At 40.9% G+C, this 16,149-nt stretch overlaps 1 protein-coding gene across 2 annotated transcripts; it reads left to right on the top strand.

The window, feature by feature from the left end:
* Positions 1-2,611: 2,611 nt before the first annotated feature.
* On the top strand, positions 2,612-15,920 carry eef1a2 (eukaryotic translation elongation factor 1 alpha 2). Of its 2 annotated transcripts, none has more exons than XM_036591612.1 (8): positions 2,612-2,739; positions 3,327-3,527; positions 4,918-5,097; positions 7,165-7,461; positions 7,544-7,694; positions 9,749-10,005; positions 11,152-11,386; positions 15,232-15,920. In XM_036591612.1, exons 2-8 carry the CDS (start codon positions 3,384-3,386, stop codon positions 15,357-15,359), a joined length of 1,392 nt encoding a protein of 463 aa, XP_036447505.1. In that variant the 5' UTR covers positions 2,612-2,739; positions 3,327-3,383; the 3' UTR covers positions 15,360-15,920. The 2 variants fall into 2 exon arrangements, with proteins under 2 accessions (XP_036447505.1, XP_036447506.1); XM_036591613.1 differs by having other exon boundaries at positions 2,620-2,739; positions 3,332-3,527.
* Positions 15,921-16,149: the final 229 nt, after the last annotated feature.

Raw genomic sequence — 16,149 nt, 5'->3', positions numbered from 1 at the left:
ATGTCCCAAACAGTCTGAGGGTGGCTTCATCAGAGAAGATAACTTCACCCCAGTCCTCTGCAGTCCAGTCCCTGTACTTCCTGCAGAATATCAGTCTGTCCTTGATGTTTTCCTGGAGAGATGTGGCTCCTTTGCTGCCCTTCTTGATACCAGGCCATCCTCCATGTGCATGCAGAGGCACTCACACCTGCCTGCTGCCATTCCTGAGCAAGCTCTGCACTGGTGGTGACCCCATCCCATAGCTGGGTCAACTTTAGGAGACGGTCCTGGCGCTTGCTGGACTTTCTTGACCGCCCTGAAGTCTTCTTCAGGCAATCTTACAAGCAGCAGTATCTTTGCCTGTGAAGCCCTTTTGATGCAGAGCAATGATGACTGCACGTGTTTCCTTGGTGGTAACCATGGTCAACAGAAGAAAACAATGATTTCAAGCACCACCTCCCTTTTAAAGCAACCAGTCTGCTCTTTTAATTAAATTCAATTTCAATTCAATTCAAATAACCTTATTGGCATGATTTGTAGTAAACTATTGTTGCCAAAGCAAAAAGTAAAAAAGAAAAAGTAAAATGATAAAAAATTCATATATATATATATACAAACTATATTGCCATAAGTATTCGCTCGTCTGCCTTCACACGCATATGAACTTGAGTGAGATCCCATTCTTAATCCATGGGGTTTAATATGATGTCTGCTATAACAGCTTCAACTCTTCTGGGAAGGCTTTCTTCCAAAAGCACATTTGTGAGGTCAGACACTGATGTTGGACGAGAAGGCCTGGCTCGCAGTCTCCGCTCTAATTCATCCCAAAGGTGTTCTGTCGGGTTGAGGTCAGGACTCTGTGCAGGCCAGTCAAGTTCTTCCACACCAAACTCGCTCATCCATGTCTTTATGGAGCTGCTTTGTGCACTGGTGCGCAGTCATGTTGGAACAGGAAGGGGCCGTCCCCAAACTGTTCCCACAAAGTTGGGAGTATGAAATTGTCCAAAATCTCTTGGTGCTGAAGCATTAAGAGTTCCTTTCACTGGAACTAAGGGGCCGAGCCCAACTCCACAACCCCACACCATAATCCCCCCTCCACCAAACTTTACACTTGGCACAATGCAGTCAGACAAGTACCGTCTCCTGGCAACCGCCAAACCCAGACTCGTCCATCGGATTGCCAGATGGAGAAGCGTGATTGGTCATTCCAGACCAATCTCCACTGCTCTAGAGTCCGGTGGCGGTGCTTTACACCACTGCATTCGACGCTTTGCATTGCGCTTGGTGATGTAAGGCTTGGATGCAGCTGCTCGACCATGGAAACCCATTCCATGAAGCTCTCTACGCTGTTCTTGAGCTGATCTGAAGGCCACATGAAGTTTGGAGGTCTGTAGCGATCGGCAGAAAGTTGGTGACCTCTGCGCACTATGCGCCTCAGCATCCGCTGAACCCGCTCTGTCATTTTACGTGGCCGACCACTTCGTGGCCGAGTTGCTGTCGTTCCCAATCGCTTCCACTTTGTTATAATACCACTGACAGTTGACTGTGGAATATTTAGTAGCGAGGAAAATTCACTTGTTGCACAGGTGGCGTCCTATCACGGTACCACGCTGGAGTTCACTGAGCTCCTGAGAGCGACCCATTCTTTCACTAATGTCTGTAGAAGCAGTCTGCAGGCCTAGGTGCTTGGTTTTATACACCTGTGGCCATGGAAGTGATTGGAACACCTGAATTGAATGATTTAGATGGGTGAGTGAATACTTTTGGCAATACAGTGTAGATATATATGTATATATATATATATGTACACATTGTAAAATCATACATCTGTCAATGGATGTATCAGTCAGCATGACAGAGTGATATCAGCTGCCTTGTCCTCATTAACACTTTCTCCTGAGCTAACGAGAAGATCACTGAAATGATGTGAGCAGGTGATTTTGTGGCAGGGCTCAAATGCAGTGGAAATTAGGTTTTTGCGATTACGGTCATTTTCATGGCAAGGAATGACTTTGCAGTTTATTGCAATTCATCTGAACAATCTTCAAAACAATCTAGAATTAATGCAAATTGCCAACACAAAAACTAAAGCAGAAACATTTTGAAAATCAAAATCTGTGTCAATCTCAAAACTTTACTGTATTATTTTTTATTTAGTCTTCTCAGATGCATCACCTGAAAAATGATTATCTTCACTTGATGGCTGTTTTGACTTAATTAAATACACAAGGGCTGCTCTCTGACTACTGCACAGTAATATATGCAACATGGAAAACAGGAGGGGAGCATATAAGTACAAATCTGCAATTTAAATATAATTGCACTGTAACTTTTTTACATCAAAGGTGCCGGTCAGGTACCAGCTGTCTCGCCCGTGTAACTGACACACTTAGGAAAGGAGTGATTAATCAGATTCTGTGTCTGAAGGGAATTGGAGTGAATGCGCTGAGTCACTCAGCCTTGCACTGTGCTGCTTTCTCTTTCCCTTTTCCTCCCTTTCTCACAACTTCCAACCCAGACCCCACCCCGCCCGCACTTACTTTCTCTTGCTGCCTTTGCAGTTCCCTTGCTTTAGCATCTCTCTCCCTCTTCCTCTCCCTCTCCCCCTCCTCCCTCCTTACTTAAAGTGCCGCATTGCTGTATCAAAGTGGGGTGCGTTCACTACGCAGACGGATTCAGAGCCTGCCGCCCCCTGTGTCGGTGTGCTGAAGGAGAGGGTGTTCAGAGGGAACACGCTGCGCTGCCTGAACACAGCTGCAGGTAAGCTGTCTGGTAATGTTTATGCTTCTTCCTTCCACAGCAGTCAGAATTCATAATAGGGCATTTTTGTGGGTGCATGTTTTTGGTTCTTCTAAGCTGTGGTAACACTTGTGTGCTTCAACATTAAGCTGCTGATGCTCACTGTACATTGAATATAACATCTGTGATGTTGTTTACAAACAGCACACATGACGTGATTTACTTCAACATACTGTACACTTCCAGTTTAGTACACGCTATAAAACACCTAAGCTGTAAATGCCTCAAAGACTACATATTTAATGCTTTACTATAGTTTGTACTTTAAATTCTACCTACTGACCTACAGTTACTGTCCATATATTAGTCTCTATGCACTTCTCATCTTTGCATTATTGTTGTTATTTTTATCTATATTTATCACTGCAAACCTGCATTGGTACAATGACAAAGCTGAGTTTAATTAAATTTAGGAAATTATTATTATTATTACGTTTCTTTTCGTCTGTTTAAAGGTTCAGATAGGCTTCATGTCTGTATCCAGTTGTGCTTGATGAGTCTGCAATAAGCTTGTTTTTCCGATACGCTGTCATGTCATGTCTGTGAAGAGCAGGGAACGCTGGGTGGCAACATTCTCTCGTCTTTCCCTCTGTGATCCCTTCGTCATGGGGAAGGAGAAGATCCACATTAACATCGTTGTGATCGGCCATGTGGATTCTGGGAAGTCCACCACCACTGGCCACCTCATCTATAAGTGCGGGGGCATCGACAAGAGAACCATCGAGAAATTCGAGAAGGAGGCTGCAGAGGTAGAACCGGACATTAGCTTCCCACCAGCTTCCACGTTTCATCTGATAGCCCTACTGAAAGTAGAGAATACAGAGAAAAGGGTGTGGGTTGTGCGTTTGAAGTGACGTCCCTGGATTTGAAAGGCCTGTCAGTGTGTTAATGTGAATACGTTATGCTTTTATGTGACTGTAAGGAAGAAAAGAGTTTAGTCTGGCTTGTGTGAGGCGTAACTGCAGGTCAATACTTGTGTGGTGTCAAGACTGGCACTTTATATGACAACATTATATTACATTTATATTAGATTATTTATTTAGATAAACACTTTTTAAATGAAATTTCAAATTTGAGGTGTATAAAATTGAATTCTAACATGAAAATCCATATTTTACCAGTAGGAATTTTATTTTAGAATGAAAAAAAAAGATACATATCTGTCAATAATTCTGTTTTTCTAATTAAGTTGAATGGGAGTCATAATTTCTCCTTGCATATATTACATTTTCATATGTAGTAATTGAATTTTCACAAGTAAAAAACTTAACATGTAATAATTAGATTTTTTAACATGTAAAAATTTAACATAAACTTGCAAAAAATGAATTATCAAATGAAAAACTACTATAAATTGTTACCCCCATTGCAATGAATTGGGAAAGCCATAAGTTATTGTTAGATAACTGAAATGTTGCATGATAAAATACATGGTTGGGATGTAACTAAATCCAAATATTGGATTCAGATTACAAAAATTAAGTGTCTGTATTCCATCCAAGTTACATTTTGTAAAGGCAGTTGCTTTTTGCATTTTTAGGAGAATACTTTTAGAATACTTACTCATACATTTAAAAACAGTACACACAGATCAGGCGTAACATTCTGACCACCTCCTTGTTTCTACGCTCATTGTCCATTTTATCAGCTCCACTTACTATATAGCTGTTTCTCTGTATACTTTGTTAGCCCCCTTTTACCCTGTTCTTCAGTGGTCAGGACCCCCATGGACCCTCACAGAGCAGGTACTATTTGGGTGGTGGATCATTCTCAGCACTGCAGTAACACTGAGGTGGTGGTGGTGTGTTAGTGTGTGTTGCGCTGGTCTGAGTGGATCAGACACAGCAGTGCTGCTGGAGTTTTTAAACACTGTGTCCACTCGAGGAGTCATAATGTTATGCCTGATTGGTGTAATTTCTAGTAGTAAATTTTAAATTTTGACAAGTTTTAATAAAATGTTTACTTCTTCAATTTGAATTACTGGTATCAAGAAACTAGCAATAAAGGCTAAAATAACTTACTATAAACAGTTTCCCTAAATTGTATCAAGTGAAGATGGTCATCATTGTAACGTGACAGGTTATTAAACTTAGTTCTGCTAGTTTTACGTCCAAGTTTTCTCCTCTCCCTCTGACCCAGATGGGGAAAGGCTCCTTTAAATACGCCTGGGTTCTGGACAAGCTGAAGGCCGAGCGAGAGAGAGGCATCACCATAGACATCTCCCTCTGGAAATTTGAGACTTCTAAATACTACATCACCATCATCGATGCTCCAGGACACAGAGATTTCATCAAGAACATGATCACTGGGACCTCCCAGGTAAAACAGCCTCACATATCTGGTTAACGATATTCTCCACTTAAAAAAAATTCTTTGAGACTTTATTTTGTGGTTCTATGTTCCAGATATTTTATGACAGCTCTTTTAATGAAGGTGGAATAAATCCAGTTAAATCTATATAAGTCTTCATCTGAAAAAAAACACACACCTCAGCATTTCTAAAGAGATTTTTAACAGTAATGAATCTTCTTTGACTTTTAAATGTCAGTTTATGTCCTGTTTCCTTGGAACAAGTTAAAAATCGTCTTTCAAAGCCTTTTTAAAGCCTCTGTTTCATTTTGCTGTAGTATTTAAATGTAACTTCATGATTACATAATTAAGTAGTATGATGATTAAGTAGTAACCAGTTATTCTCCAGGGTAAATTTTGGTTTTTCCATCAGAATTTTGGTGTTTTTTTGTAAAAGCTCCCCTCAAATTAACAGAAAATGCATTTTATGATCAAAAACAATGTCATATGCTTACAATTTACTGCCGAAAGCCAAAAATCTTAGACGCACTTTGTATTTTTTTATAAAATTAATTTTTGCACTGCATATCACTGAAGAGACGCCATCTGTTTATAGTTTATAGCCCAGATTTGTGAAAAAATGGGTCGACTTTCAGTAGAAAAAAAAACAACTGAGTTTAGCTTCTTTTACTATAAGGTTTAAAACTACATCACCCATCTATTTGACTGGAAAGAAGACAGTTACAGCTCTTATACGACCCCCACCTTCTGAATGTAGCTTATGAAATATGAGAGTTATGAAGTAAAGAATGTGACGAAGTGCGTTTTGGAACCACCGGTGGTTCCAGGGAGTTAAAGAGGTTAGTGACATAATGTACACTGCTGATCTTAAATTTGGAATCACTATTATAATATTTTCAATAATATACCGGTTTGGTCGCAGACAAGTGTATAAAATTATTCTAATATGCTATTATAATAATATAATAGGACACTTGGGAGATGCAGATAAAATTAAGAGAAGTTACATGTGTACAGAATGATGGAGAGAGCCAGCCATATATGACTAAAAAGACTCAGAAAGCTGTAGCACACCAAAAATGAAATTCTAATAAAATCAATTTTCAGACATCATTACATTCTCAGAAATAAAGGTATTAAACTGTCACTGGGGTGGTTCCCTCAATGGTCCATCTCAGTACCTTTAGTCAGGGAACATAACTGAACCATAATCCACTGAAATGATATGTTCTAAGCTGTACTGACTCCACACACCCCGTCTCGTCTCCAGGCTTTTATTTTACTGTTCTGTTTTAAAACATTCAGTTATGAAAAGGTACAAATACGAACTTTTCACCTGAAAAAACTTATTTAAGGTTCACAATCAGACCTTAAAACCACTGTTGGAGCTTTGAGGGAACATTTACACTGTTTGTACCTTAATGAACGAAAAACGTACCTGCACAGAACCTTCATTTCTAACAGTGCATAACTCGAAAGTGAAGATCAATCTCAAGTCAGATAACGTGATGAAAATGAATGTAAACAGATAATTACAGTGCATTATTTGTCATTTAATAACTTCATGTTCAAATTCTTAAACAAAACATCTACAATGCATTTGGCAAATAGTTTGTAACATTTATATCCACATTATATAATTAAACTGCAATGCCAAATAACTAAATGTGTTAATATTGTAAGCGATTCCAAGCTGTTGAAAGGTAGTATCTATTTAACGAAAGCTGAAGTCTGCATTTCTGACCTTTTCTGTCTGTTTCGATAGCTGTCAATGCCACAAGTTGGCAAAAATGTAAAGGGTGTTTTTTCTTTCTGCAAAACAAGACTCTGAAGTACCTTCTCTTCAGCTTATGAATACAAATGTGATACTGATTAAAAGTTAAAGAATCTGCACTTGCAGTAGTTTCCCTACTTATGTAAATGAGCTACAAGTCAGAAACAACATCATTTTGTTATTTCCTGCAATATCTTCAACTTTGAGAGGTTAAATCGAACTTAAAAATGACCTTTGTTAAAAACTTTGGTCATTTTTTTCAACATATGCCTAAACCTGACTCCCCTGGCTCTCTCTAATAGGCAGACTGTGCCGTTCTGATCGTGGCAGCTGGTGTGGGCGAGTTTGAAGCTGGCATCTCCAAGAACGGGCAGACCCGTGAGCACGCCCTGCTGGCCTACACGCTGGGCGTCAAGCAGCTGATCGTAGCTGTCAATAAGATGGACTCCACGGAGCCTCCCTACAGCGAAAAGCGCTATGACGAGATAGTGAAGGAGGTCAGCGCTTACATCAAGAAGATCGGCTACAGCCCGGCCGCCGTGCCCTTCGTGCCCATTTCGGGATGGCATGGGGACAACATGCTGGAGCCTTCCTCTAATGTAAGTCCTGAGGATGTGTGTATGTGTGGAATTGTGCATAGTTACTGCCATTATCAGTGTGTAATACCATCGTCCACTGCAGATGCCGTGGTTTAAAGGCTGGAAGCTGGACAGGAAGGAACATCATGCCACTGGAATCAGTCTGCTGGAGGCTCTGGACACTATCATGCCCCCCACACGGCCCACTGACAAACCTTTACGTCTTCCCCTCCAGGATGTCTACAAGATTGGAGGTACCGCAGACAAAATTCATTTAACAAGGGTTAAAGTGATGATGATGATGATGATTATGAATTTCCTTACTACAATACCCAGCATGCATTATGGAAGTATATCATACAACTACTGGGAGTCCCTGTGATGTCAACCAATCCTGACTGCTAAACTAGATTACCACTGATCAATAGGCTAGTAAATACAACCAAACTAAGATTAGTGTCCACTCTCAGAAATAAAGGTACTAAACTGTCTCTGGGTCAGTTCCCCTCTTGTCACTGGGGTGGGACCCTCAAGGCTCCATCTCAGTACCTTTAGTCAGGGAACATAACTGAACCATAATCCACTGAAATGATATGTTCTAAGCTGTACTGACTCCACACACCCCGTCTCGTCTCCAGGCTTTTATTTTACTGTTCTGTTTAAAACATTCAGTTATGAAAAGGTACAAATACGAACTTTTCACCTGGAAAAACTTATTTAAGGTTCACAATTGGACCTTAAAACCTTGATGAACGAAAAATGTACCTGAACAGAACCTCTATTTCTAACAGTGTAACTGTTACCTCAATTGTCAAACTAAATTGCAAAGGAAGCAGCAATTCTATCTTTATTCAGCACAGAATGGATGCCAGAGGCAACGTTTTTACCCTTTCAGCCAGAAAAAAGTGAAACTGAGGTGAGACCTTGACTCATTTCTGTCATTCGAGTTATCATTCACTCCTTTGAAGTGATGATCTGAAGACAGTTCCTACAGTTATATGGCTGCAATAAGATATTCTGCTTCTCAGGAGGAACTTCATTCATTCACCAGCTTAAAAATAAATCAGAACAGCCTGCTGCTAAAAATTCACCCCAAAGCAGTTCTAGTTTTTCAAAAGTTTCTCCCATCGTCAAGATACATTGTGTCTTTAAACGGGGAAATTTCACTGTAAAGATGACTGCGTTGCCGCTCTGGAATGGGAGTATGTTGTTAACAGATGTAATGATGGTCAAATTTTTCATTTTGGCCGGAATGTCTGTTTAAGATGTTTAACAAAATCTGTTTGACGCATGAAATTCTTGCATACGTTCATATTTAAAAAACGTATCATGTAAATTAATATGTCAGAGACATTTGCCATGAGTGTTACAGTATTCTGAAATACATAATACACACATTTGTTCACAGGTACAAGGTGATCCAAAAAGATTCATCTGATTTCAAAATGATTTATTTCAGTTGTAAATCATTACAGATCAATGCAGTAAACTGTAAATGGTTTAAATGAGCATAACGTTTATTATGTAATTGTACAAGGTCTCAGTATGAACCTCCTCCAGCTGTACAGACAACATCAACGCCATAGTCAAACTCATCCCATACTGGATTGAGCATGTCGGGTGTCGCTGCACTCACGGCTCTTTCAGTGCGATTTCGGAGATCATCCAGTGTTGTGGAACCAACGACGAACGCTCTGAGCTGTTGGAGCTTCACTGCCCACGAAAATCACACTGCACAGTTATGACGGATTCACTCTTATTGAAGTGGAGAACGCAGAACGCTTTCTGCTCAGGGGTCTCATCTCCTCTCAGACTGAAGGGAGCCATCTTCCACTGACAGTCAGGAACTCTATGAGCCCCTCTTTCAATTGGATTGTGATTGGTTCCTAAGAGCCTCATGGTTGTAAAAATATGGCGCTTTGAAATCGGATGAATCTTTTTTGAATCACCCTTTATATTCATGTTATCAGAATAGTCATAATTGTAAAATTAATTTGGGAACACCTAGCTATTCAGGTAATAGCTAACTAATATTCTAATAGGTAATATTTTCGATATGTGAGCATGTTTTCTTTATCCGTTTGCCATAACGTATTAAAAGATAAACGTTCTTTTGCAAAGTTGAAGGAGTATGAAGAAAAAATCAAAACGACACATCAAACTGTGTCCCTGATCATTTCTTCAGAATGTTCCCTTCATGCAATTTACAAATACAGTACATAATCACACATTTGGCATCACAGTGGCCTGGCGTCTGTGGAAGCTGCAGCTCTTTGCTCAGGGTCTTTATGCTGCTGTCTCTGCTCAGGCATCGGGACAGTGCCTGTGGGAAGGGTGGAGACTGGCATCCTGCGACCCGGCATGGTGGTGACCTTCGCTCCAGTCAACATTACCACGGAGGTGAAGTCTGTGGAGATGCACCATGAGTCTCTGAGCGAAGCGCTGCCGGGTGATAACGTGGGCTTCAACGTGAAGAACGTGTCTGTGAAGGACATCCGCAGGGGGAACGTGTGTGGGGACAGCAGGTCAGACCCACCCCAGGAGGCCTCAGGCTTCACAGCACAGGTCAGACAAACGCTGGACTGTTTTTGTGTTAACTACAGCAGCACACTGTGACTGGAACTACAGTACAGTAACACACACTAGAGGTTCTTTTAATTGACAAAAGACAGACAGACAAATAAGATAAAAGCCACAAGCCACACAAAAAACCTGACAACAGACAGACGGTACATAAGGCAAACAAAGTGAAAGCAAGACAAGCCAAACAAGGGGAAAAATACATATAATTATAATAGTAATTATGCTCACCCGGCCAGGCCCTTCTTGCTGTGAGGCGACAGTGCTACCCACTGCGCAACCTCATATTATATCATAATTATAATATTTTATAATACATATATTTACTTTCTTTGCTTGGTACACCGATCAGGCATAACATTATGACCACCTCCTTGTTTCTACGCTCATTGTCCATTTTATCAGCTCCACTTACTATATAGGTGCACTTTGTAGTTCTACAGTTACGTGACTGAAGTGCCCTTGAGCAAGGCACCTAACCCCCAACTTCTCCCCAGGTGCTGTGGATAGGGCTGCCCACCGCTCTGGGCAAGTGTGCTCACTGCCCCCTAGCGTGTGTGATTCACTAGTGTGTATGTGGGTATTTCACTGCACAGATGGGTTAAACATGTAGGTGAATGTCCCCTTGTGGGATTAATAAAGGATAACTTATTACTTACTTATTATTAAAATACAAAATCTGCCTTAACTTTTGAATGGGACACTTTTAATGTTTTGTTATATAATGTTATGTTAAATTCAGCAAATAAACAGTTATTTTGCATTAAAATGTGCAGCAGTGTGTTCTCTGAAAGAATGTGTTCACTTAGAAAATCAACTAAAAATGTAACTTCACCAAATTTTTGCATACAACTGTAAATCTGGGCCGTTGCGGTTCAATCCAGGCTGTCCACGATAATTTGCAGAAATCATACAGATACTTTATCCTCTATTAACAGTTGAATCTCTTACAAAATAAAATACCCAACTTTCCCTGCTAAACTCATCCAGTGCTCAGGACAGATACTACATTAATGGCTGGATTAATCCATACATCTAATGCAAAATGTTTCATGAAGCTACAGTGCACACCCTGTTGAATTGCACTTAAAACCCCCAAAATACCCCCAAACTCCCCCTTCTTTCTTTCAGGTAATCATTCTGAATCACCCAGGTCAGATCAGCGCTGGCTACTCTCCTGTCATCGACTGCCACACGGCTCACATCGCTTGCAAGTTCGCTGAGCTGAAAGAGAAGATTGACCGTCGCTCAGGCAAGAAGCTGGAGGACAACCCCAAGACTCTGAAGTCTGGAGATGCTGCTATTGTGGAAATGGTCCCAGGCAAACCCATGTGTGTGGAGAGCTTTTCTCAGTACCCTCCTCTGGGTGAGTCTCTGCTCAATAGCAAGTCACAAAGTATTGTGAGTAACAGTGTTGTTTATGAATCAGAACTGGCTTTGAGCGCATGGTGATAAAGGTCACTATACTGGAGAGATCTGATGTAGATCAGCAGTTCATTTATTAGACTGCAAACCAACTAGAAAAAAAAATCCAGAAAACTGTATTGCATATATACACTGATCAGACATAACATTATGACCACCTCCTTGTTTCTACGCTCATTGTCCATTTTATCAGCTCCACTTACTATATAGGTGCACTTTGTAGTTCTACAGTTACAGACTGTAGTCCATCTGTTTCTCTGCATACTTTGTTAGCCCCCTTTTACCCTGTTCTTCAGTGGTCAGGACCCCCATGGACCCTCACAGAGCAGGTACTATTTGGGTGGTGGATCATTCTCAGCACTGCAGTAACACTGACGTGGTGGTGGGGTGTTAGTGTGTGTTGTGCTGGTCTGAGCGGATCAGACACAGCAGTGCTGCTGGAGTTTTTAAACACCTCAGTGTCACTGCTGGACTGAGAGTAGTCCACCAACCAAAAATATCCAGCCAACAGCGTCCTGTGACCACTGATGAAGGACTAGAGGATGACCTACACAAACTGTGCAGCAGCAGATGAGCTATCGTCTCTGACTTTACATCTACAAGGTGGACTGACAAGGCAGGAGTGTCTAATAGAGTGGACAGTGAGTGGACACAGTGTTTAAAAACTCCAGCAGCACTGCTGTGTCTGATCTACTCGTACCAGCACAACACACACTAACACACTGCCACCACGTCAGTGTTACTGCAGTGCTGAATGATATATATATATATATATATATATATATATATATATATATGTATGTATGTTTGCTGTATTTCCAAAAAGGTAGCAAACACCTGCTCAATCCAACATCCTGTCTAAAATCAAGGGTATCAACAGGGTGTTTGTCCATCTTTGTTGCAGTAAGAGCTTCTACTGTTCTGAGAAGGCTTTACATTAGATGTTGGAACATTGCTGTGAAGGTTTGCATTCAGCCACAAGGGCATTAGTAAGGTCAGCTACTGATGTTGGATGATTAGTTCTAGATCGCCACTTCAGCTCAATCCAAAAGTATTGGATGGAGCTCTATCACTCCAGAGAGTACTTGAAGTGTTGCCTTTTGTTTACTGTTAGTTTGTCATCAGCTGCGTTCCATCCAAATGATTTTTTCAATAAAAAAAACAAGTTAACACTTCAAAAAAGTTGTGGATGTAGGCTGTGGAAATGAAAATTGTCTGTAATATTTTATGAATGTCACTAAACCTGTTTTCCATTCAGCTTTAGCTGTAAATTGTTTGTTGGTAACTGAAGTGTGAGACATGCGAAAACCTGCATATAAAACAGCATATTTTAGGGGAAAATCACACATTTTTGCATAAATTTAGTATAACAGATTTAATGTAGCAGATTTCACCTCAAATGTGTCAACAAACACAAAAAGCATGAAAAAGATGTAGAGCTGATGTCGAGACGGGAGTTCTTTTAAAAGAAATGATGCCTCTTTTTTTGACTTTTGGACTTTGGATATATATAAAATGAATGTACAACGAACTACATATATATTTCAGCTTTTTCAGTTCTTCCTTTTATTTTTATATTCTAAAAAAATCTTTCATATCACAGATCCTGTCTTTTTGTCTTAACATAAGATCTGACAGGTCAAGATAAGATTTTTCACAAACTCGTATTACTGAAACAAATCTGATCTTAATTTAGGAATCTTATCTTATCTTACAGCATCTTTTCTTATCTCAAGTTAGGAAATCTTAACTTACTCGACTGAAGTCGACAGTCAACTGTTGTTTCTGTTACCTAGCAACCGACCATACATACACAGCTGAAACGTAAACACACAATCAGAATAATAATAATGTTAGCTACCGTTACTGGGGTAAAAATCGGTCAAACAGAACTAAAGCGCGATAAACTGAACGTTAAGAATATTGTGTCAGCGCCCTCTGCTGTTTATCAGAGCGTCGCCACTCCACAGTTTCAGTCTCCATTTCCCAAACGCGTTAGCCGAGCACGCTAATGTTACTCCTCCTAATAAACAGACACACGTTCAGCTCTGTCTCCTCATTATTCACCACCATCACTGTAATATTTCATCATCAACATTAACACACGAAGGTGATCAGAGGGACGGTGGAGATCGAGTCTGCAGCGTCTGGGCTTTTAAAAAAACACTGTTTAAGAAAAAACCTCACAAGTCAAAACACCGTTTTCAGTGTAGATAAATGGAGCGTCATTATGCTGGTTATAGTGAACTGAGCTGCCTGTCACTGCATAAACAATAGAAACAGACGGTTAATCTTACAGTTAAGAAAATATTTAGGATATTTTGGCAACTTAGGATGTTTCTGTAAAACCGTTTCTTATCTGGAAATAAGAGAAGATTATAGACTTAAGACCTGTTGTTCTGTAATGGCTTCTGTCCTAAACTCTGTCTTAACTGAAGTTACCATGACAACAAAGCAGATAAGATATGATCTCAGACTTAAGAATTTTCTGTAATTTGACCCCTGGTCTCTGTGTCTTGACCACTCTTGGTCTTGACTCAGATTTGCTTACTACAAAGTCTTGGCCCTGACTCGGACTCGCCTCTAATTGACTACAACACTAGTTTGACGCAAACAAGCTTCTGGACAGCAGCTTTTTACGCATTTTCATTGTATCGCTTAACATTTGTGCAGAAAGTCGATGAAAACAAAACTATTGGCTTATGCTTCATAAATGACCTCTAAGGCTTTCATATAGTTAAACTAGGCCAGTTTAGCCTCTCACCTCTCTCCATGACCTGACCTGGCCTCACAGCCCTGTCAGCTTGCTTTGGTCTCCATCTGTTTTTCTTTTCTTTTCTTTTCCTCTTTCTCTTTTTAAACTTGTACTCAATGACCTGAAGCCTGGTTTGTGTAAGGCACAGATAACCCACACCACTTGAGACATGGAACACTAAAAGGCACGGTTTCTATCTGTGCCACATTTCCATAAAATACGCCTGCTAACCCTTAGGGATCTGCAAACGCTTAAGTGGGAAAGGCAGTTTATGTAATGCCAGCTTCTTCAATCAAACTCTCCTAAAAACCACTCATTCGTGACTTACTTTCACACACTGCTTACATTTACACCGATCAGGCATAACATTATGACCACCTCCTTGTTTCTACGCTCATTGTCCATTTTATCAGCTCCACTTACTATACAGGTGCACTTTGTAGTTCTACAGTTACAGACTGTAGTCCATCTGTTTCTCTGCATACTTTGTTAGCCCCCTTTTACCCTGTTCTTCAGTGGTCAGGACCCCCATGGACCCTCGCATAGCATGTACTACTTGGGTGGTGGATCATTCTCAGCACTGCAGTAACACTGATGTGGTGGTGGTGTGTTAGTGTGTGTTGCGCTGGTCTGAGTGGATCAGACACAGCAGTGCTGCTGGAGTTTTTAAACACCTCAGTGTCACTGCTGGACTGAGAATAGTCCACCAACCAAAAATATCCAGCCAACAGCGTCCTGCGGGCAGCGTCCTGTGACCACTGATGCAGGACTAGAGGATGACCAACACAAACTGTGCAGCAGCAGATGAGCTATCGTCTCTGACTTCACATCTACAAGGTGGACTGACAAGGTAGGAGTGTCTAATAGAGTGGACAGTGAGTGGACACAGTGTTTAAAAACTCCAGCAGCACTGCTGTGTCTGATCCACTCGTACCAGCACAACACACACTAACACACCACCACTACGTCAGTGTTACCGCAGTGCTGAAGTCATGGTTCTATTTGTGAGTGTGCATGTGGGTGTTTTTCAGGACGCTTTGCTGTCCGGGATATGAGACAGACCGTCGCCGTTGGGGTCATCAAGAACGTGGAAAAGAAGGTCGGCGGGAGCGGCAAAATCACCAAATCGGCGCAGAAAGCTCAGAAAGCAGGCAAATGAACCTGAGCCTCCAGTTCGCCCTTATAGCCCGGACCCCGTCCTGCTCCTACACAACTAAAAACCCCCTCTGTCTACCTGGGCATGCTCAGCCCGTCCTCTTGCAGCTCAAACTCATTCTGCATCGCTGATTGGATGAAGGTCAACTGAGTGTGAAGGACAGAGAACGTCTGTCGAAGGGTTTTGCCACGGCCTTGTTGCAATTTATTCATTTTTACTGTACTGCTCAGGCTGCAGCTTATATGTATTCACATCATATCAATATAATATGTAGGAGGTTTGATTTTGAGGTACCGGAACCTTAAAATAAATGAAGATGGTGTCCATGAGCTACGCAGTGTGAGTGGACAAACATCTGTTTGGTAAGACTGTTCTAATGACTGAAATGTTTGAGAGAAATAAAACGTTGTTTATTTTATATTGCTTATAATTTCCTGTTGTTTACAAAGAGCCATTACACAACATAATTAATTCATGCTTGGTGCGTACTTGTCCTTACTATAAGAGGGGACTTTGTGACCCTGAGGCTTAAATGATTCATGAATAAACATGTTGCTGAATGTGTCCAGACTTTGAGTTCACCATGGACTCAGGCTGTTCGCTTTTTTCTTTCATTTAAAGCCTCAAACAACCTTTTTTTTACTACATTAAAATGATTAAAGCTGTAGGTCAGACGCTTCACATGCATTTGAAAGCTGCAATGCTGGACATTCACTGGGGCATTCGTATTACTGAGAACACGCTCGCCATCTTAATTAAAAACACATACCGAGTACTCTCCGCAGCCACTTTA

The sequence above is a fragment of the Colossoma macropomum genome, unplaced genomic scaffold, assembly GCF_904425465.1.
Source record: "Colossoma macropomum unplaced genomic scaffold, Colossoma_macropomum, whole genome shotgun sequence".
Classification (NCBI taxonomy): domain Eukaryota; kingdom Metazoa; phylum Chordata; class Actinopteri; order Characiformes; family Serrasalmidae; genus Colossoma; species Colossoma macropomum.
The sequence above is the reverse complement of the archived record's forward strand: the minus strand, read 5'-3'. Positions and strand labels throughout refer to the sequence as shown.

Coding starts and splice junctions, on each gene's coding strand:
- eef1a2 (XM_036591612.1), top strand. CDS start 3,384: ATGGGGAAGGAGAAGATCCACATTAACATCGTTGTGATCGGCCATGTG. Junction 7,695..9,748: donor GGATGTCTACAAGATTGGAG/GTACCGCAGACA, acceptor GTCTCTGCTCAG/GCATCGGGACAGTGCCTGTG. Junction 10,006..11,151: donor CCTCAGGCTTCACAGCACAG/GTCAGACAAACG, acceptor TCTTTCTTTCAG/GTAATCATTCTGAATCACCC.